General features: G+C 45.0%; 1 protein-coding gene across 5 annotated transcripts in view; it reads right to left on the bottom strand.

Annotated features, from left to right (window-relative positions):
• The window catches only part of sorcs2 (sortilin-related VPS10 domain containing receptor 2), a 963,142-nt gene that overhangs the window by 223,932 nt on the left and 717,108 nt on the right, over positions 1-22,102 (bottom strand). For all 5 annotated transcript variants that reach the window (XM_072495949.1, XM_072495950.1, XM_072495951.1 and 2 more), the window contains exons 7-8: positions 19,089-19,207; positions 11,834-11,923 (exon numbers count right to left, since the gene is read on the bottom strand). In XM_072495949.1, the coding sequence (XP_072352050.1) occupies positions 11,834-11,923; positions 19,089-19,207 (209 nt within the window). The remainder of the gene's footprint in view (positions 1-11,833; positions 11,924-19,088; positions 19,208-22,102) is intronic.

Raw genomic sequence — 22,102 nt, 5'->3', positions numbered from 1 at the left:
TGATAATTTACCAAAATTCACTAGACTCTGGGGTGGTCCCGGCGGATTGGAAATTAGCAAACTTGACACCACTGTTGCATAAGATAAAGATGCATGGCATTAAGGGGAAAGTAGTAGCATGGATAGAGGATTGGTTAATTAATAGAAAGCAAAGAGTGGGGATTAATGGGTGTTTCTCTGGTTGGCAATCAGTAGCTAGTGGTGTCCCTCAGGGATCAGTGTTGGGCCCACAACTGTTCACAATTTATATAGGTGATTTGGAGCTGGGGACCAAGGGCAATGTGTCCAAGTTTGCAGACGACACTAAGATAAGTGGTAAAGCAAAAAGTGCAGAGGATACTGGAAGTCTGCAGAGGGATTTGGTTAGGCTAAGTGAATGGGCTAGGGTCTGGCAGATGGAATACAATGTTGACAAATGTGAGGTTATCCATTTTGGTAGGTATAACAGCAAAAGGGATTATTATTTAAATGATAAAATATTAAAACATGCTGCTGTGCAGAGAGACCTGGGTGTGCTAGTGCATGAGTCGCAAAAAGTTGGTTTACAGGTGCAACAGGTGATTAAGAAGTCAAATGGAATTTTGTCCTTCATTGCTAGAGGGATGGAGTTTAAGACTAGGGAGGTTCTGCTGCAATTGCATAAGGTGTTAGTGAGGCCACACCTGGAGTATTGTGTTCAGTTTTGGTCTCCTTACTTGAGAAAGGACGTACTGGCACTGGAGGGTGTGCAGAGGAGATTCACTAGGTTAATCCCGAGCTGAAGGGGTTGGATTACGAGGAGAGGTTGAGTAGACTGGGACTGTACTCGTTGGAATTTAGAAGGATGAGGGGGGATCTTATAGAAACATATAAGATTATGAAGGGAATAGATAGGATAGATGTGGGCAGGTTGTTTCCACTGGCGGGTGAAAGCAGAACTAGGGGGCATAGCCTCAAAATAAGGGGAAGTAGATTTAGGACTGAGTTTAGGAGAAACTTCTTCACCCAAAGGGTTGTGAATCTATGGAATTCCTTGCCCAGTGAAGCAGTAGAGGCTCCTTCATTAAATGTTTTTAAGATAAAGATAGATTGTTTTTTGAAGAATAAAGGGATTAAGGTTATGGTGTTCGGGCCGGAAAGTGGAGCTGAGTCCACAAAAGATCAGCCATGGTCTCATTGAATGGTGGAGTAGGCTCGAGGGGCCAGATGGCCTACTCCTGCTCCTAGTTCTTATGTTCTTATGTAAAGGATACAAATACAAATGTAAACATAGTTCAGTGCGTAACACATCCCTCCAGCTCCCACCATTCCCGTCTAATCTAGACAAAAATATCTTAACTCCCCCCTACCCGCCCCTATTGAATTTGCTGACAGTTTAGTTTTCTCTGAAGAAGTCGATAAATGACTGCCACCTTCGAATGAACCCTAACGTTGATCCTCTCAGGGCGAGCTTAATTTTCTCAAGTCTGAGAAACCCAGCCATGTTGCTAACCCATACCCCTGATTTTGGGGGCTTCGAGTCCCTCCATGCTAGCAATATCCGTCACCGGGTTACCAAGAAGGCAAAGGCCAAAACGTCAGCCTCTCTCGCCCCCTGGACTCTCGGGTCTTCCGACACTCCAAAAATCGCCATCTCTGGACTCGGCGCCACAACCTGCTTATTAACCAACACCGCCACCACCCCCATCTTCATATCCAACCCCGAATGAAACACCTACCCACTCATCCCTTTCTCAGTCTCGTCTGGTCCCCCAGCTTCAGGTGCGTCTCCTGCAAAAAAGCCACATCCATCTTCAAACTCCTCAGGTGCGTTAGCCACACCCTCACGTTCCACACGACCTGCCTGGTAAGGGGATTCCTCGCCCCTTTCCCCTGCCGATCAGCCATATCCCTTTTTGGGCCAGCCCCCGGTCCGTGTCACACATGACCTTCCAGGCCTGCCCTCGGATGTCCACTGCCATCGATGTCTTCCCCACTGTGCCACAACAAGCGCAGCCATCAGCAACCTTCCCCCCCCGCCCTCAAACAAAAAACCCCCTCCGCTCCCCCGCTCCCCCTCCCTCGCCTTCCCCCTGGCAACCTCCCACTTTGTTTCCATTAACTAGCCCGCCCAGCTGGAATGATAACCCCCGCCAAGGGCTCCAAACACCCTTCCTCCTTCCAGATCCCCTCCCCCCCACCAACAATCCCAACCGTCGATCCCTAAAGAGTAACAAAAGACACACTCACCATCACTGATCCCCACAAGCACCTGCCCTGGAAAAACCACCACCAAACACTTTAAAAAGCACACAAAACTCCTCCAGGGTTCAATGTCCTCACATTCCTCCCAGTCCATTGTCCTTCATAAATTCCATCGCCTCCTCTGGAGTGTCAAAATAAAGCTCTCGTTTCTGGAAAGTCACCCACAAGTGGGCCAGGTATAATAGCCCAAACGTCACCCCCTTTTCAATGAGGATATCCTTAATCCTATTTAACACAGCACTCCTCTTTGCCAGGTCCTGGTACACCCACAGCTCATTCCCTTCCCAGGAATATTTCTTGGTCTTCTTCTCCCATTGAAGGATCTTCTCCTTGTCCAGACAGCAGTGCGGCTGCACCACCATCACCCTCAGCATCTCGTCCCCTGCGGTCCCCTCCTCAGCACCCCATGTGCTAGGTCCACTTCCAGAGGCCGATCGAAAGCCCCCCTCTCCCATCAGCTTCTCCAACTTCCTTGCCACATACACAGCGGTCTCCGCACCTTCAATGCCTTCAGGCATCCCGACAATCCTTACATTTTGCCTCCTGGAGCATCTCTCCAGATCCTCCATTTTCTCCCTCAGCCTCTTCCGGCTCTCCCGCATCACTCCCAGCTCCTCCAGCAATGAGGCCAACTGCTCCTCGTGCTCCCCCACTGCCTCCTCAACTTTCTGGATCACCAGGCCCTGGGACTCCAGCCTTTGCTCAATTCGCTCGATCCCAGATCTCAGTGGTTCCACCACCTTGGTTAGGTCTTCCAGAGCATCTTTCCTCTGTTGCTGAAACGTATTGTTCAGGAACTCTACCAACTGCTACGTCGACCACTGGGCAGGCAGTCCTCTGCCATCTTTCGCTGTGGCGCACCGCGAAAACTCTTCTGCTCCTGCTGCTCTTTCTTTCTTGCACCACTCCTTGACCGCGGATCCATCCACCAGCCACACCAGAGGAGTATTACCTTCCCTCGACACTCCTACACGTTTTGCCCTCAAATACGATGCCCTTAGGGCAGGAAAAGACAAAAAAAATCCACCTTGAGTGAGAGCCACCAAATGTGCGAACACTCAGTCCATGGCCGCCATCGGAAGTCGGGTGGTGCTCTTTCAGAGCGCCGGTGCAGACTTGATGGGCCAAATGGCCTCCTTCTGCATTGTAGGGATTCTATGATTCCATCATCAGAACTTGCCAAAATTAAAAAACATTTATAGATCACTGATATAGCGAACGAGTGGCAATAAGCATTTATATCTTTACCTTAATGTGTTGGATCTGCTTCTTTAAAATGTACTCATTAATAAAAGTAGCAATGATTTTCTCACACAATAGGGTTAATGTCAGAATAAACTTAATCCAACATTATGCAGATATCTTTTCAATCAAAAACAGAAACAGTATAAAATCAAAGTGGTACACATTATTGTTCGAGTGTGTGTAGAATGACTCATGTATGTACCTTGCAGACTCCTAGAATATGGAAGCTACTCAATGCTATTCGTTATTTGGCCTTCCAGTTAAGCATTGCTAAAGTGCCATTAAGATTCCATTTGCCAAAGCTGGTGGTTGCCTGATTGGCCCTTAATGCAGGAATAGTTATTCAAGCATCAAATGTTTTTGTATCTCTGTCTGCGACCAACGGGATACAGTGATTGATGATCATACAAGATCTGTGGCAGTCAGCGCCACCATACTAAAGTTTGGCTATCACATTTCAAACAAATATATCCATTAATTTGTGATTTAATCCATGAGCCCATCTCAGAGCTCGGTCAATTTAAAGGGAAGGAAATTCTGATCAGCGGCATGACAGTGATTTAGTGCCTGCCTTTTAAATGTTTAATCATTCAAGACACTAAGTAAACTACTGTGCAAAGGTTGCCCTTTAAGGCTTTGAGGCTCCATGGAAAAAGCTTCTGTTCGAACTACAAAGGTGGCCTTCTTTTAAAGACTGTAAGCTTGAAGTTTTCTTAGCATGGATTTTAAATCTCTTTCTTGTGACATAAATGTATTAAAGAGCTTTGAATAATTTTGACACTTTCCTGTGAGACAGTTAAACAGCAATTTGCAGACTGATAAATGTTTATTAGTTAAAAGTAAATCCTTTCCTAAAAAGACAATTAACTTGCTCCTTTGATCAGCTCTCTATGATTTGGCTTCATTGATTAACTGCACCTCAAAAGCAATACAACCCTAAAAGCAGAATACGGGATATTTTGCACCAAAGAACTCAGATAGATAGGGCCTAATCTATATTGAAGAATTCAGTGATGATGTGATACAATTTTCATTTGACTTTCCCACCCATATTGTCTCTCCTCCTATTCTATAGATGGCAACGCATTGTCTACAGTTGGCATCTAATGTTGGGGTTCAACTCTACATGTGATAACAGCATTGTTCTAGAATCACCATTCTTTAGGAGACTAGATAGTGCGTGACAACACATTATTTCATTGTAGGGAGCAACATAGCTTTGCTCAATATCCCCATACATACACATAGAAGTAGGGGGCCTCAAGATGATTTTGCAAAACTAGGGATGAGGACTGGTCATTTTGCTTCTAAAAGTACACTGACACTCCTAGTTAAGAACTCCAAAATTTAACCTTGTTTAATATATCATTCTGAAAATATATCCCTTTAAATAACTGTGTCAGGGGCCTTGTTTGATCTTGTCATCTTTCTAGCCCGGGGTATCACGAACGTGAATCAGGCCTTCAAAGGGAGAAAAGTTTTAGAGGTGTGCTTATATTAAGCTCTGATGTGGAGATGCCGGCGTTGGACTGGGGTGAGCACAGTACGAAGTCTTACAACACCGGGTTAAAGTCCAACAGGTTTGTTTCGATGTCACTAGCTTTGGGAGCGCTGCTCCTTCCTCAGGTGAATGCAGAGGTCTGTTCCAGAAACACATATATAGACAAATTCAAAGATGCCAAACAATGCTAGGAATGCGAGCATTAGCAGGTGATTAAATCTTTACAGATCCAGAGATGGGGTAACCCCAGGTTAAAGAGGTGTGAATTGTATCAAGCCAGGACAGTTGGTAGGATTTCGCAGGCCAGATGGTGGGGGATGAATGTAATGCGACATGAATCCCCGGTCCCAGTTGAGGCCGCACTCATGTGTGCGGAACTTGGCTATAAGTTTCTGCTCGGCGATACTGCGTTGTCGCGGGTCCTGAAGGCCGCCTTGGAGAACGCTTACCCGGAGATCAGAGGCTGAATGCCCTTGACTGCAGATCCATGTCGATGATCTGGCACGTCTTGCAGAGATTGCCATGACAGGGTTGTGTGGTGTCGTGGTTACTGTTCTGAAGACTGGGTAGTTTGCTGCAAACAATGGTTCGTTTGAGGTTGCGCGGTTGTTTGAAGGCAAGTAGTGGGGGTGTGGGGATGACCTTGGCAAGATGTTCATCGTTATCAATGACGTGTTGGAGGCTGTGAAGAAGATGACGTAGTTTCCCCGCTCCGGGGAAGTACTGGACGACGAAGGGTATTCTGTCGGTTGTGTCCCATGTTTGTCTTCTGAGGAGGTCAGTCCGGTTTTTCGCTGTGGCGCGTTGGAACTGTCGATCGATGAGTCGAGTGCCATATCCCGTTCGTACGAGGGCATCTTTCAACGTCTGTAGATGTCTGTTACGCTCCTCCTCGTCTGAGCAGATCCTGTGTATACGGAGCGCTTGTCCATAGGGGATGGCTTCTTTAATGTGTTTAGGGTGGAAACTGGAGAAGTGGAGCATCATGAGTCATCGACATGGATACCACTATGACACGTGAGAACACCACCCACCAGGTACGCGGTACATACTCGTGCGACTCGGCCAACGTTGTTTACCTCATACGCTGCAGGAAAGGATGTCCCGAAGCGTGGTACATTGGCGAGACCATGCAGACGCTGCGACAATGAATGAACGGACATCGCGCAACAATCACCAGGCAGGAATGTTCCCTTCCAGTTGGGGAACACTTCAGCAGTCAAGGGCATTCAGCCTCTGATCTCCGGGTAAGCGTTCTCCAAGGCGGCCTTCAGGACCCGCGACAACGCAGAATCGCCGAGCAGAAACTTATAGCCAAGTTCCGCACACATGAGTGCGGCCTCAACCGGGACCTGGGATTCATGTCGCATTACATTCATCCCCCACCATCTGGCCTGCAAAATCCTACCAACTGTCCTGGCTTAATACAATTCACACCTCTTTAACCTGGGGTTACCCCATCTCTGGATCTGTAAAGATTTAATCACCTGCTAATGCTCGCATTCCTAGCATTGTTTGGCATCTTTGAATTTGTCTATATATGTGTTTCTGGAACAGACCTCTGCATTCACCTGAGGAAGGAGCAGCGCTCCGAAAGCTAGTGACATCGAAACAAACCTGTTGGACTTTAACCTGGTGTTGTAAGACTTCGTACTATATTAAGCTCATTATTGGAACAAATAAAAATCTATCAAAAGTGTTTAAAATCTTGGTATTTACAACACCAAGTGTACCGTAATTCCCTTCAGCAGTCAAGCAGTCCTTGTCAATTATTTCCTATCTGTTCATGTTCTTTGTGATGTCAAGTGAAAAAGCAATTCAAAAATGTTCACTTCTGTCAGACTTGAGGTGTGCAACGCTCTAAATGCCAATGAAAACCAGAAGCATTTTGACTGGCAGTGACATCAATGCTTGATTGATAAATTAAACAGCAGCTTTCTTTTTAGAGCAAACAGTCATTACCTCACTGTTTACATTTTCCATCCTAATTTTTGTCAGAGTTTAAAATATTGGTTTTCTCTCTCTCGTTGAATCATTCATCATTCTCAGCAATGAGAGCAGATCGGTAACCCGCTCACCAACAACCCTCGTTCAAATCTCCAACAATCTTCTTTTTCAGGAATGTTAAATTAATTCACTGAAATGAAAGCAGGTTTCATTGACCCAAAACATGAGCTCAGTTTCTCCCTCCACAGATGCTGCTTGACTTGCTGAATGTTTCCAGCATTTTCTGGTTTCCCCCCTGATTTCCAACATCTGCACAGTTTGCATTAGTTTTAAAAATTAGTTTAATGTTCAGGCTAGATTAGCTTCTTCGACCCCCTTCAACTGCAACTCTAACACTTTTGCTAACACTATCAAGATAGACGTTTCATGTGTTGCCATCTATCATCACCAGGTTAAAATCTCTAAAAGTTTGGAGGAGTTCACACAGTGCCAGGACGATACATCTGGGCCCAGTGGCAGAACTGGGAATCGTTCCAGATTTAAAAAGATTGGCGCAGAAAAGAGAGGCTCTATCAAAACTGAGCAGTTAAAAGAGGCTTTCGAGGGCACTAGGAAAAGGCAGACTCTCTGAGATGTGAGAGAATGGGAATCTGTAACAAGATGCATATAAGCATATACGAGAAACATTAGAAACAAGCTGCCTATTTGAGAAGTCGGGAACAAAAATGTGATGGGAATGTCAGAAAAATGACTTAATCCAGAGTTTGGATATTAATATTTAAACAGGGGCATGGAGTGTTAAGAAATGTAAGTGTCAGGTCCATGTGGGAGATAAAAGAAAGAGATAGAAAGTACAAAATAAACAGACTATGGTTAGACATCTTTAATGCATGAGGCTTCATGGGATCCAGAGTCAATGTTGCGGACTCTGTGGACGACTCCCTCCTTACCGTATACATGTGCCACCACCTCTGCTGGGTCTGTCCTGCAGGTGGGACAGGACCAAGGATGGTGATGGTAGTACCTGGGACATTGTCTGTAAGGTGTGATTCCATATGCATGACTGAGTCAGGCCATTGCTTGACTAGTCTGTGAAACAGCTCTCCTAATTTTGGCACTAGCCCCTCAGATGTTAGTAAGCACAACTTTGCAGGCTTGACAGGGCTGGGTGTGCCGTTGTTGTTCCCAGTGCCTAGGTCAATGTCGGTTGTCCGTACGTTTCATTTCTTTTTATTGACTTTGTCGTGGTTTGGTTCAACTGAGTGACTTTCTAGGCCATTTCAGAGGACTTAAGCTTTTTAAGACTTTTAAGAGTCAACCACATTACTGTGGGTCTGGTGTCACATGTGGACCAGACCAGGTGAGGACAGCAGATTTCCGAAAGGACATTAATGAACCAGATGGGCTTTTATGACAATCGACAACCATTCGACTTTAATTCCAAATTTTTACCAAATTCAAATTCTACCGTCTGCTTTGATGGGATTCGAACCTGTGATCCCACAGTGCTATCATGGGTCTCTGGATTACTAGTTCAGTGACAACACCACTATGCCACCGCCTTTCCTTTATGATTAAACAACTCAAAACCTGGAAAAACAGGGGCCAGTATTCACTTCCTACCTTCCACCCGTTTCTCTATGAAAATTCCAAATGTGTACAATTGCAAGATCCCAATTCTCATCAGTATAAACAGCCTCTGATCTATTTTGGGCAGCAGTCCTTGGAACCCACTTAAACGCCTGCCTGAGGAATCAATCAGATGTGCCCACCTGATTTTCCTCCACCCGTTGCCCATTTCTTGGTGTAGAAGTTGACATAGGTGCAAAGGTGAGCAAGTTGGGGGTAATAAAAAGCAGCAGAAGTTGTAGCTTTCACTATGTAATTTAGGGAAATTGAATCTTTAAACAGTTGCTTGGTAGTACAGAACTTGAATACTTCTGAAAAGAGAGATATCTTGCCAAAGCTTTTTGTCTAGCATTCATCAGGACAAACATAAAAAATGCCAAATTTCTAAATATCACAAAAATGTACACAATGGAAAAATGGGGGCTGGGTGAAAGGTGGACTCTGATTGGTTCAGATGCTGGTCTGGAGAAAGCAACAGGGGACCAGTATATGCTCCCCAAGCTCCTCAGTAATTCAAGAAAAGGTGCAAGGCTTGAAAATATGTATTTTGCTTGCAGAGGGTGCGTTTCTGCACATTAATGTAAGCTGCTCCCAGCAAGTGCAAATGAGCCATGTTACGAGCTCATAGAATCATAGAATTTACAGGGCAGAAGGAGGCCATTCAGCCCATCATGTCTACACCGGCCCTTGAAAGAGCACCCGACTTATCCCATGCCTCCACCCAATCCCCGTAACCCAGTAACCCCACCGAACCTTTTTGGACACTAAGGGGAATTTAGCGCGGCCAATCCACCTATTCTGCCTGACTGAGTATCTTAAATGGCTTGTAAGTATAGCCATTAGCATACTCCCGAAAGACGTGCTTTTTAGGTGAATTGGACATTCTGAATTCTCCCTCAGTGCACCTGAACAGGGGCTGGAGTGTGGCGACGAGGTGATTTTCACTGTAACTTCATTGCAGTGTTAATTTAAGCCTATTTGTAACACTAATAATAAAGATTAAGATATTCAGGATAGTTCAATAAGTGCTGCTCAAACGTAGAATCATGTCCGACAATAAACCTTTTGTTTAGGGCTTTGCAAGTGCAGGCTGACTGCACATTTTTCTCTGTGTATAGGGCAAACTTGCAAATGGGCCAAAGGTCACCATTTTCAGTCTGATCTACCTCAAATTACCCTGGAAAGGCAAATTATCTACAAACAATTGAACAATAAGTTAAGCAAGCTGTTTCTCGCTGCTATTGTGTAGTGACTATTCAAGTGGTATTTTCCACTAATTGGATATTGCCATTAGTCCAAATAGACATTCTGCCTACCACACAATTGATCAACACTGGGCGGGATTCTCCACTCCCGCGTCGAAGTGCCCACGCCGTCGAGGTTCACAACAGCGCGAAACGGCTCCGATCCCGACCGATTCAGGCCCCGACAATGGGCTAGGATCGGGGCCGCGTCATCTACACACGCCAGGCCTTGTCGCCGCGTAAAGGCGGCGCCGCATAGATGACGCGGCTGGCGCCGCATAGATGACGCGGCTGGCGCCGCATAACTGGCATCACCCGCGCATGCGTGGTTGCCGTCCTCTCTGAGTCCGCCCCGCAAGAAGATGGCGGACGGATCTTGCGGGGCCGCGGAAGGAAGGAGGTCCTCTTTCAGAGAGGACGGCCCGACGATCGGTGGGCACCGATCGCGGGCCATGCCACATTTGAGGTACCCCCAGTGCAGGATCCCCCCTCCCCCCCCCGCAGGCCGCCCCCCCAGCGTTCCCGCGGTGTTCCCGACGGCAGCGACCAGGTGTGGACGGCGCCGGGGGGAACCCGCCGTTTTGGCCTGGCCGCTCGGCCCATCCGGGCCTGAGAATAGCGGGGTGCCGGAGAATCGCCATTTTGGGTGTCTCCAGCGATTCTCAGGCCTGCGGCCCGCGGAACACGACGGGGCCGTTCCCGCCGCTTGGGAGAATCGCGGGAGGGCGTCGGACCGGCGTCCCGGGAAATTTTGTCGGCCCAGGCGATTCTCCCAACCGGCGCGGGAGTGGAGAATCTCGCCCACTGTGTGTGAATTTCAATGCTGTTGTGATGACAAGTATGTAAGGCTATACATCATCGTGATTGGCTGATCAACGGCATGTTATTATGGTTGTTCATAGAGTAGCACAATGGGTAGCACAATTGCTTCACAGCTCCAGGGTCCCAGGTTCGATTCCCGGCTTGGGTCACTGTCTGTCTGTCTGCACGTTCTCCACGTGTGTGCGTGGGTTTCCTCCAGGTGCTCTGGTTTCCTCCCACAGTCCAAAGATGTGCGGGTTAGGTGGATTGGCCATGATAAATTGCCTTTTGTGTCCAAAATTGCCCTTAGTGTTGGGTGGGATTACTGGGTTATGGGGATGGGGTGGAGGTGTGGGCTTGGGTAGGGTGCTCTTTTCAAGAGCTGGTGCAGACTCGATGGGCCGAATGGCCTCCTTCTGCACTGTAAATTCTATGAAAAAGTACAACCTGTACTCAAACAGCTCAGTCAAGCTTGAGACATTTACACTTGCTAGAAGTAACATACAGGGCCCAATTCTCTACAAGCCAAGTAAATACAGTCAAGCCTGCATCACTTTTGAATGACCCAAGAGGGAGTCTATAGTGCCCCATCGCTTTCCCATGGCAACATTTTGGTGAATCACAGTTGACTTCAAACCAATTAGCATCCTTTTCTCTTGCAGTATAAATTGGTGTGCTCATTTGAAATTTGGCATTCTTGCATTTGTGCTGAAGAGTACAAGATGAAAAGCTTCAGCAACATGTCCCTCTTTCAGTAATAAATCTCAAAAGTCTAAGTGTGACGTAAATATCAGACTCGCGAACCAAGCAGAAACGAGTTTGGCTATTTGACTCACTGAACAGCCAAAATAAATATGTCTTCAATTTGTAAACTCTTTTCCATTTAGAAGTCCTTTTTCTACAAAAAATGCTTGTGTACAAGCATAATTCGCTGACCATCAATGAAAATATGCTCACTGTAACACTACTTCTAGTTATTTGGAGTGACAAGGTATTGGTGGTTGAGATTGTCCAACAGTGAATCCACATCAGTCCTCTTACTCTTTTTACAGTTACAAATAGTTGGCTATTAAACCGTAAACTAGATCTTCTGTGGCATTGCTCGCGAAGGTAGAGAATCTTTAGTGAACATCACGGGTGTTATTTACAAAATATGACAGATAAACATGTGCTCTGTATGCAAAATGTTCAATAAATATTGTTATGATTTTCATAAAGATCTTAATCAGCTTAAAGTGGTCACCTTCGGTAGGGCATATTTAGGTAATTTCATCTGAACAAACTCGCCTCTCCGATAAGAGACATAATACTTTGTCCGGTTTTCAGATGTTGCCTGCAAAATAAAGTTCACTATTGTCAGTAACCAAGGAATTAATACAGAAATGGAGAAACGAATAAAGTGTCAAGATTTACAAATTATTTAATTAACTGGAAAACTGGAAAAAAATGTGAATCTAGATCATTGGCAATGTTTAGAATTTAAAGTTTTAAAAAAATTCTTGTCCCATTATTTATCTTCCTTGTTAGGGTTTTCCAATTCATGGGGATTGAATCCAAACTAGTCAGTCTCATTGGTAATAAGGATCCTGACAACATACTGAAGTTAATCTTCCCTGCGAATTTACTTTCTGTATGGAATCTTATATTCTCGGTTGTTGGTTCATTGTTCCCTAAACCGTCAGGGTGCATTGATAGAACAAATAACAATACAGCACAGGAACAGGCCCTTTTGGCCTTCCAAGCCTGTGCCGATCACGTGTCGTATCTAGACCAACCACCTGTATCCTTCTATACCCCGTCTGTTCATGTGCCTATCCAGATAAGTCTTAAAGGCCGTTAACATACCTGCCTCAACCACCTCACTTGGCAGTGCATTCCAGGCCACCACCACCCTCTGTGTAAGAAACTTCCCCAGCACATCTCCACTGAACCTTTCCCCTCACCTTGAACTTGTGCCCCCTTGTAATTGTCATTTCTGTGCTGGGAAAAAGCCTCCAACTGTTCACCCTATCTATACCCCTAATAATTTTATTAACTTCTATCAGGTCGCCCCTCAGCCTCCGTCTCTCTTGGGAGAACAATCCCAGGTTATTCAATCTCTCCTCATAGCTCATACCCTCCATACCAGGCAACATCTTGGTAAACCTTATCTGTACTCTCTCCAAAGCCTCCATGTCCTACTGATAGTGCGGTGACCAGAATTGGACACAGTATTCCAAATGTGGCCTAACCAACATTCTATATAATTGTAACATAATTTTTGAGCTTTTATACTCGATACCCTGTCCTATGAAGGCAAGCATACCATATGCTTTCTTTACCACCATTTCCACCTGTGCTGCCACTTTTAAGGATATGTGGACCTGCATGCCCAGATCTCTCTGTGTCTCTATGTTCCTGATGGTTCTGCCATTTATTTTATAACTCCCACCTGAATTCGATCCACCACGATGTATCACCTTGCATTTGTCTAGGTTAAATTCCATCTGGCATTTCTCTGCCAAATTTTGCAGCCTATCTATATCCTGTTGTATTCTCTGACAATCTTCATCACTATCCGCAACTCCTGCAATCTTGGTATCATCCGTAAACTTGCTAATCAGACCCTCTACGTTTTCTTTCAAGTTATTTATATATTTAACAAAGAACAGAGGTCCCAAAACTGATCCTGCGGAACACCACTAGTTACAGACCTCCATTCAGAAAAACACTCTTCCACTGCTACCCTCTGTCTTCTATGGCCAAGCCAGTTCTGGTTCCATCCAGCTAGTTTACCCCTGACCCCATGTGATCTAATCTTTTGCACAAGCCTGCCATGAAGGACCTTATCAAATGCTTTACTAAAGTCCATGTAGACAACATCACAGCCCTTCCCTCGACAATCATTTTTGTCACCTCCTCAAAAAATTCAATCAAATTAGTGTGACATGACCTCCCTCGTACAAAACCATGTTCTCTGTCACTAATAAGACCATTCACTTCCAAATGTGCATGGATCCTATATCTGAGAAGCTTTTCCAACAATTTCACTATCACTGACGTCAAACTCACTGGCCTATAATTACGCAGATTATCCTTGCAACCCTTCTTAAATAACGGTACAACATTGGCTATCCACCAATCCTCTGGGATCTCACCTGTGGCCAATGAGGATACAAAGATTTCTATCAGAGGCCCAGTGATTTAATCTCTTGTCTCCCTCAGTAATCTGGCCCTGGGTATTTGTCCACCTTTATTAAAAAAATATTTTATTCTCCTCCTTTTTCACATTTTCTCCCAAATTTACACCCAACAATAAACAATAATAAGTAACAAATGCAATGTCAATCCCCATATCAATAACAACAATCCCATCCTCTCACCAAACCCCCAAACATGCCCGCATGTTAACATAAACAAATAACAAAAAGGAATCAGGAATCACCCATAGTCACCATTAACACATACAGTTCCCCCCACCAACTCTCCCAACCCCTTCCCCAAATGTTCGATGAAATCCAATTCTCGAAAGTGCATAATGAATTACGCCCATGAATTGTAGAACCCCTCCATCCTTCCCCTCAGTTCAAATTTGACCTTCTCAAGAGTCACGAATTTCAGCAGGACCCCCCGCCACTCCAGGGCACAGGGTGGAGAGGTTGATCTCCATCCCAGCAGGATCCACCTTCGGGAGATCAACGAGGTGAAGGCTACAACATCTGCCTCCGCGCCCGTTTCCAACACCCTTGTGGGGTGTGCGCTTTATACCATCTTCAGCTGTATCAGCCCCAACCTCGCGCACGAGGTGGAGGTGTTTACCCTCCCAGCTCCTTCAATCCTGTAAACCAAGCCCCAAGAAACAAATCTTTTAGTGTCCTAATTCCTTTCTCCTCCCATCTCTGAAAATTTTCATCCCACTTCCCTGGCTCAAATCTATGGTTCCCCCGAATCGGCATTTCCCTTGACCCTGCCCCCACCCCGAAGTGCTGGCGAAACCGCCTCCAAATTCCCAATAAAGCTATTACTACCGGACTCCCTTAGTATTTCCCCGGGGCCGTCGGGAACGACGCTGTTGCTAGCGCCTTAAATCTCGACCCCCTACATAAACTCTCCTCCATTCTGTCCCGCTGGGGGTCAACCCCTCTGACCCAGCTCTGTACCTTCTTCACATTGGCTGCCCAATAATAATACATCAGGTTCGGAAGACCCAAACCCCCTGCCTGCCTTCCTCTCTGTAATAGCATATTTTTAATTCTGGCCACCTTCCCTCCCCATATGAACGAGATAATCATCCCTTCAATCTCTCTAAAAGATGCCTTTGGCAGGGAAATCGGCAGGCATTGGAAAATAAACAGAAATCGCGGCAACACGTAAATTTTAACCTCCTGTACCCGACCCCCAGTGACAGAGGGAGACTATCCCACCTTGCCAGATCAGCTTTCACCCTCCCCACCAAACTAGAAATGTTGTACCTACGGAGCCCCCCCCGCATTCCCGAGCAACCTGCACTCCCAGGTGTCTAAAGTGAGTCCCTGCCCAATGGAATGGCAGCCCCCCCCCCCACCCCTGGCCGAGACACCACAAAATATTCACTCTTGTCTAGATTTAATTTGTACCCCTAGAATGACCCAAACATAGGAAGCAGCTCCAGTATTCCCCTATTGACACACTCGGTTCCGACACGTCTAATAACAACTCATCGACATTTCAGGGCACCCTATGCTCTATTCCCCGCCCCCATACCCCCAAACTTCTTAATGCGATGTCCAATGGCTCAATCGCGAGTGCAAACAGGAGGGGGGGGGGAACATAGGACATTCCTGCCCAGTCCCACGGTTGAGAGAAAAGTATTCCGAGTTGATGTTATTTGTGCGGACACTTGCCCTCAGCTCCTTATATTGTAGCTTTACCTAATCCACAAATCTTGGTCCAATCCCAAACCGCTCCAGAACTTCCATCAAGTACCCCCATTCTACCCGGTCAAAAGCTTTCTCGGCATCCAATGCCACAACCACCTGTTTCCTTCCCCTCCACCGGTGCCATAACCACATTCAATACCCTCCTAATGTTCAAAAAGAGCTGCCTCCCTCTCACAAACCCCATCTGATCTTCACCTATCACCTTCAGAAGGCACTCCTCTAGCCTACCTGCCAGTACATTCGCCAATATCTTTGCGTCCACGTTTAAAAGTGATATGGGCCTATACGACCACACTCCGTCAGATCCTTATCTCTTTTAAGTAACAGGGAAATTGATGCCTGCCGCAACATTTGTGGTAACACCCCTTCCCTATCACCTCCTCAAACATCCCCACCATCAGCGGTAGCATCTTATCTTTGAATTTTTAATAATATTCCACCGGATGCCTATCCGGCCCTGCTACCTTCCCCGACGGCATCCTCCCATTCGCATTTTTTATCTGCTGCTCCACTATCGCCCCTTCTAATGTAGCCCTATCCCCCCTCCCCTAACCTCGGGTACTCCAGCCCATCTAGAAATTCCTGCACCTCCCGGCCTCCTCCAGGTGGCTCTGACCTGTACAACCTCTCAGAATTCCTTAAAGACTTTGTTAATCTGATCTGGAGCTACCACCAACTTCCCTGCCCTGTCCCGCACCTGGACAATTTCCCTTGCCGCAGCCTCCCTCCGGAGCTGACCCGCGAGATTTGTCTACCGTAATGCTTTTTAACACACCTAACACTTCCTCCCTCGTAATAACAACCTGTTCTAAAGTGTTTACACATCCCTCTGAGACACCACCAATCAACGTGTCCCTCTCCTTTGTGAGTACCTAAATATGTAGAATTTCGTGATCATACTGTTTGGGTGACTAATACTGAAATATATTTGATCAGATTCCGATTCTCAAACAAGAAAGCACTCCTACATGGATCATGTGATGTTTATTTACAAAGCATGTTAAAATAGGAACTAAAAGTAGCTCAATCAAAGATCATGTCGTAACTCAGGTGGCAGAAAGCTGGGAAAATGGGAATGTTTAAAGCTTAAGTAGCTGCAAATATATAAAATACTGTACCTGAGTGTAATGTGATGTGAAGAAGGAGTAGGAGCAAGAGACAATAAGACAAATGAATGCATGTATAAGGGCATATTTTTGAAACAAAACTGAATTTAAAGGCAAAAGTTGAAATGGTTGAAACAAAAGAGGCAGTTTTTAAGATAGATTTTGAATTGTGAAAATTAAGTGGATGTCTCAGAAAAGTAGAAAGTTAATTTTTAAATTGGATTTAAATGGGTAAGTAGTTTAGACTAACGTAGGATAAGGGAGGAAGATGTAATAGACAAATGTATAAAAATAAATCTTTTTTAAAAAATCAAAGGCAGACCTTGGGAGAGAAGCAAAAATCCCCCCAAAATACTGCAAGATCAGTAGAGGAATAAAATTTGTACGTTGCTGAACAGAGAGATGTGTTGCTGAAACTTCTAGTCTTGCACTCATCAGGACAAATTTTAAATGATGACAACAATTTATACTTCACCGGCGGCATGGTGGTGCAGTGGCTAGCACAGCTGCCTCACAATGCCAGGGACCTAGGTTTGATTCCGGCCTTAAGTGACTGTCAGTGGAGTTTGTACATTCTCCCCGTGTCTGCGTGGGTTTCCGCCGGGTGCTCCGGTTTCCTCTCACCATTCAAAGATGTGCAGGTTAGGTGGATTGGCCATGATAATATTGCCCCTTAGTGTCAAACTGTTGGGTGGGGTTACGGGGATGGGCGGGGGAGTGGGCCGAGGTAGAGTGCTCTTTCAGAGGGTCGGTGAGAACTTGATGGGTCAAATGACCGCCTTCTGCACTGTAGGGATTCTATGATTCTATGAAGTGTAGCTCTCAGCACACTCAAAATTAATCAGCAAGTGCTGTCCAAATTGCAGGATCACATCTAACAGTGAATGTTTTACTTTGGGTTTTGCAAGTATGAGCTAGTTGAGTAATTTGTATTTTGCTTATTATGAACAATCAAAGGAACATGCTGTTTGATTCAATCAGTCAATGGCATTGCACCAGCACTAATTCAGACATGATGTTGCTCAATTCTGAGGTAGACAGATTAGCTTCTTGGATTGATGGCAGCATTCTGTTAGTGGCAAACACCACACACATAGTCACTGCATATTAACAGCATGAAACAGCTTGCGAATCCGTTGTTCAAAGTCTTTAGATATTTTGCATTTCAAGAGTAATTTGAGGTAGACCTGGAACATTTTAGGTCCAAGAATAGCAGCCTTTGGCCCATTTGTGAATTTGCAGTGAACAATGATCTGATTGGAAAGCAGGATAGCTTTATTGGGCTCTATTTCTGTATCAAGTTTCCAAGGTGATCAAAGGGTTAGAGCCCTATTTACAAAATTGCTGACAAGGACAATGCTAAGCGCATGGGCCACCCCTACAGCACGTGGAGCTATATGAATCCCAATGTGTATATTGACCCTTGAAGGTAGATTTGCGGTAGACAGTAGTGGTGAGCTCAAGACTGGATTTCTCAACTAGCACTTCAATGAAAGGGAGCGCATTGATCTATGAAGACAAATGAAGAGGGTGAGAAAAGCCCCTGTAAAGGGAAGTACTGAGATGTTGGGATGTGAATTTGTTTAATGATATTGAATTGCTCGCATAAAATATATTTCAAAAGATTACCTTTAGGTGCCCAACAAGTAAGAGCCAAACTGGGGTTATGAGCTGGCTAGATCGATGGTTGGGGAGGTGTAGCTGGGGAACTGGGAGTGGAGGCGGGGGTGACCCCACAGGGCCACTCCTGGCTGTTGGACAAAGTATTATTGTGGACCTTTCTGATCCTTATGCCCCACAACATTAAAAGGTAAAAAAAATCCTAGGCCATTTTTTAACACCTGTCAATAATTCCTCGAATAAACGCTGGTTATGCTACTTAACGCAGGTACAAATGGACTGAGTATTGACAATGCATGCGCCAAACAATTGGACCTTAGAATTGTGATTGGGGTTCCAAATGTGTCTTGGGAGCTAGATTTGCATATTACCATCTTAAATGGGTGTTGTATATAAATGCATGGGAAGCTATGAGTGCACTGAAAGCACAGAATTGGCCCTTTCCACTTGTTAATCGCCGATTATTTTGTTTGATAGACTTAATTGAAAACCAGTATTTGAAGGACTCCTCCATAGAGCTCATAGCGTGGTCATTTAACTTGGGGAAACCTCAAGCTGACACACTGCTGATCTCAGCAAAGGCAATCTCGGCAGAGTGCATCTGCTGCACAGCGCGCTGCACAGCCCTGATCTCTTGAGAAGTTGGTCTGCTTCCATAACAATACACATCTGTTCACTTTTTTAAAAAACTCTACTTATCACAACAATGAATCTATCTAAAAGGGGAACACTTAAGTCCCTGGCAATTAAATTTTACTTCAAGGATGTCTATCCAGTTTGTTATAATTGATGTACTGCTGATTATATGTCTTCTTTGTAATGAAATTTATATCTTAATAAAACACAGGTAATGAAGTTTATGTGAATTAATTACCTGAATGAAAATGTAGTCGTCATTGACAAGCAGCGAGTTCTGATCTATGTTTCCAGAGAAATGAGCTTTTAGTGCCTTTTCACTGCAGTTTGAAATTTGGCAAGTGACATAAAGAAAGCCTGTGTGTGGGGAAAAAAATGTAAAACAATATTCAATATTTCCTAATAAATAATCAACTGCAGAAAAGAGCCTGCCTGCTGCTTTCAAACTGCAAGGCAGTGCAAAGAACACAATATTTCAATTTTACTTCAAAGCCTTTGGCTCAGGTTACCTCAAAGGTATACTGCGAGCCGGCTGGTTTTGTTTCTATCATCCTTTCTCTTTCCCCCCCCCCCCCCCCAGCTTCTGGAAAACAGAGGTGACCTTGTACTCTGCCAGTGAGAAAGATTCTGATTGATCACAAGTGATACGACTGGTGGATTATTTTTTTTATATATTTCACTAAAAATAGAGATTCAATAACCATTTCCAAAATGGAAATATCTAGGAGATAGCAATCCCTGCAATGAGGTGAAAAAGGTGAATAGTTTCACAGTTTGCTGTGTTATCCTGTTAGCTAGCCCACAACTCAAACACACCATCATAGAATCCCTCCTTCACAAATAAAGGGATCACTGCTTAACAGATGACAGCATGTGTGGTTAATGGATACTGTAGATTTATGAGACAGGCAGCAGTGCAATATTTCATTGGCACTGCATGTGCATCTCAGAAGCAAATCTGTCAGTTAGCAGGTTTGTTGACTGAATCTTGGAAGGTGCATTATAGATGCAGAACTCCAGCCTGCATAAGCATCCAAACATCTTGCAAAGTGCTGCTCTGCATTAATCATTCCCACTTGCGCATCTTAATATTTGTTCTCCATCTAGATAAAATAATCTGCTTATAGTAATTACCCTAAAAAGCACACTTGTTTTTTTTCCCCCTGATAATTACAACTACAACAATATTCATCATGTATGTAATCATTAATCATCAAACCCATTATTTTTCAGAAGTAGCTGTAGTTAACAAAAACGCTAATCGTCAAATCAAAATAACTGTCAACCATAATTATCTCAAAAAGATGTACTTTTAGTTTCAACCTCAACGCAAGTTGGGTTACTTTAATTAGCATGAGGCTGCATTCTACAAAAAGCACTACAGCTCAAAACAGCACACCCCGCACAGAAAGTACTGCTGCTGATTCATGTTAAAGCAAAGAATTAATTAAAGAACTTGACCTCACGAGTGTTAATTAACAGTGGACCAGTCAAGTATCCAAACACTAGATTGCACTTTTAGAAACTAATCGAATGTCTCCTTTATGTAATTCTGTCACAGAATAGAACAATTTCCAGTAGTGTAACATAATAAAATGACCAAGGCTGGCAAACTCCACTCCGCCAGCAGCAACACAAAAACATGTCTGCACTAATCTTGGATATATTCAGTTGCTTACAAATCATAAATCTTAGTTTTCATTTTTGAGTATGGACGTTCCATGATTGTTGTAAAAGGTCTACACGGGTTAGCAAGCCAGAAATGCCCTTTGCAGCCTGGGTTGAACAGGCAGCTCAGGAGTCCAATGCTGCCCTATACTGGCAGTGACAGACCATTACATTTGCTTCTTATGGCTTAATTTTCCTTCAGTGTTGTCCAAGAAAAACTACCACTGAGCTGGTTCTTAGATTCTCTGGCGGCAGCAGCACAGACAGCACTGAAGCTGAACCTAGACAGCACTGAAGCTGAACCTAGACTGTCAATGGCAGTCCTGTAATATACAGTTTTTCACTCCTACATTTTAAAGATTTATTTTCCCCTTGCCCCATTAACTTTAGGATTATTATTTTCTCCAGTCATTGAATCCTTCTGTGCATCTGGCAACTCCTCAATGTGACAGCAGACAAGCAGCCACTTCCTGAGGTACTGCTTTTTGTCCTTGAACAGACCTCTGGAAAATGTAGAAATAGCTCTGGTTAATTTTGCCTGGGATAATCTTTCCTTCTTCTGTTGCCCTCCATTCTGCACGATCCAGGAGACATGGTTGAGTTCAACAACCCCAGGGGTGGAATTTAATGCCCTCACCTGAGGCAGGCTTGGTGGCAGGGTGGCATTCAAACAGGCAGGAGGGTGGCAGTTGCAGACCTTGCCACCTTCTGCCACTGACCCAATTTAGGTCCGTGGTGGGAAGAACCTTGGATGGCCTACCCGTCACAACTGCAACCACAAGTGAAGCTCTCAAGTGGACAACTGATTCATCACCACTAAGTGGGTCAGTCACCATGTGGGAAGTCCAAAAGTGAGCTCTGTGGTGTATACTTGCAGGGTTCCCGGGGATGGGGTCAAAAGTGCTCAATGCCTGACTGAGGGACCTGCCATCGGGAAGTGGCGGTGGGTGTTTGGGGGTGGGTGGGTGTTGAGACCAAGGCCATGCTTTCAACCCCCCAACCCCTTGACCACCCCCCTCCCACCATCGGTCGGTCACCTGTGCCTGGGGCCATGGTGATCCGGTGTCTCAGATGTGTTTTGCCAACAGCAGCCACAGTCTCTGCAATGGCACTGCCAAGCAATGAAGAATTTCCGGCCTCTCGCTGGGCATGACTGCCACCCCAAGGGTCCTTGATCCTGGTGCAGGCGCACCACTACCCAGCTAATTGCCCGACTGGCACTTAATGTGGCTGACCTGAAAAGAAGTGACATGTGACTGCGCCCCCCCCCCCCCCTACCCAGTCTCTATTAAATACCGCCCATTGTTTTGAATAATTGTGAGAATAAGATGGAAAACTCTTAGCGTCCTAGTATTCCAAACAATAAACCTGGCCCAGAAACCTGCATTTTACAAAACATTGTGCTGAATATTTTACAATCCAATAAAGATCTTGAAATTGAGCTGAATCAATAGTAGCATGTGAACATAATCAATTAACAGGGTAATTCGAACAGCAGCCAGCATACTTAATGGAGTCATTATGGAACAGAAGATGATCATTTGGCCCACTGAATCCATATTCTATAACTCTAATATTTATCTT

The sequence above is a fragment of the Scyliorhinus torazame genome, chromosome 3 (genome assembly GCF_047496885.1).
Source record: "Scyliorhinus torazame isolate Kashiwa2021f chromosome 3, sScyTor2.1, whole genome shotgun sequence".
Lineage (NCBI taxonomy): Eukaryota > Metazoa > Chordata > Chondrichthyes > Carcharhiniformes > Scyliorhinidae > Scyliorhinus > Scyliorhinus torazame.
The sequence above is the reverse complement of the archived record's forward strand: the minus strand, read 5'-3'. Positions and strand labels throughout refer to the sequence as shown.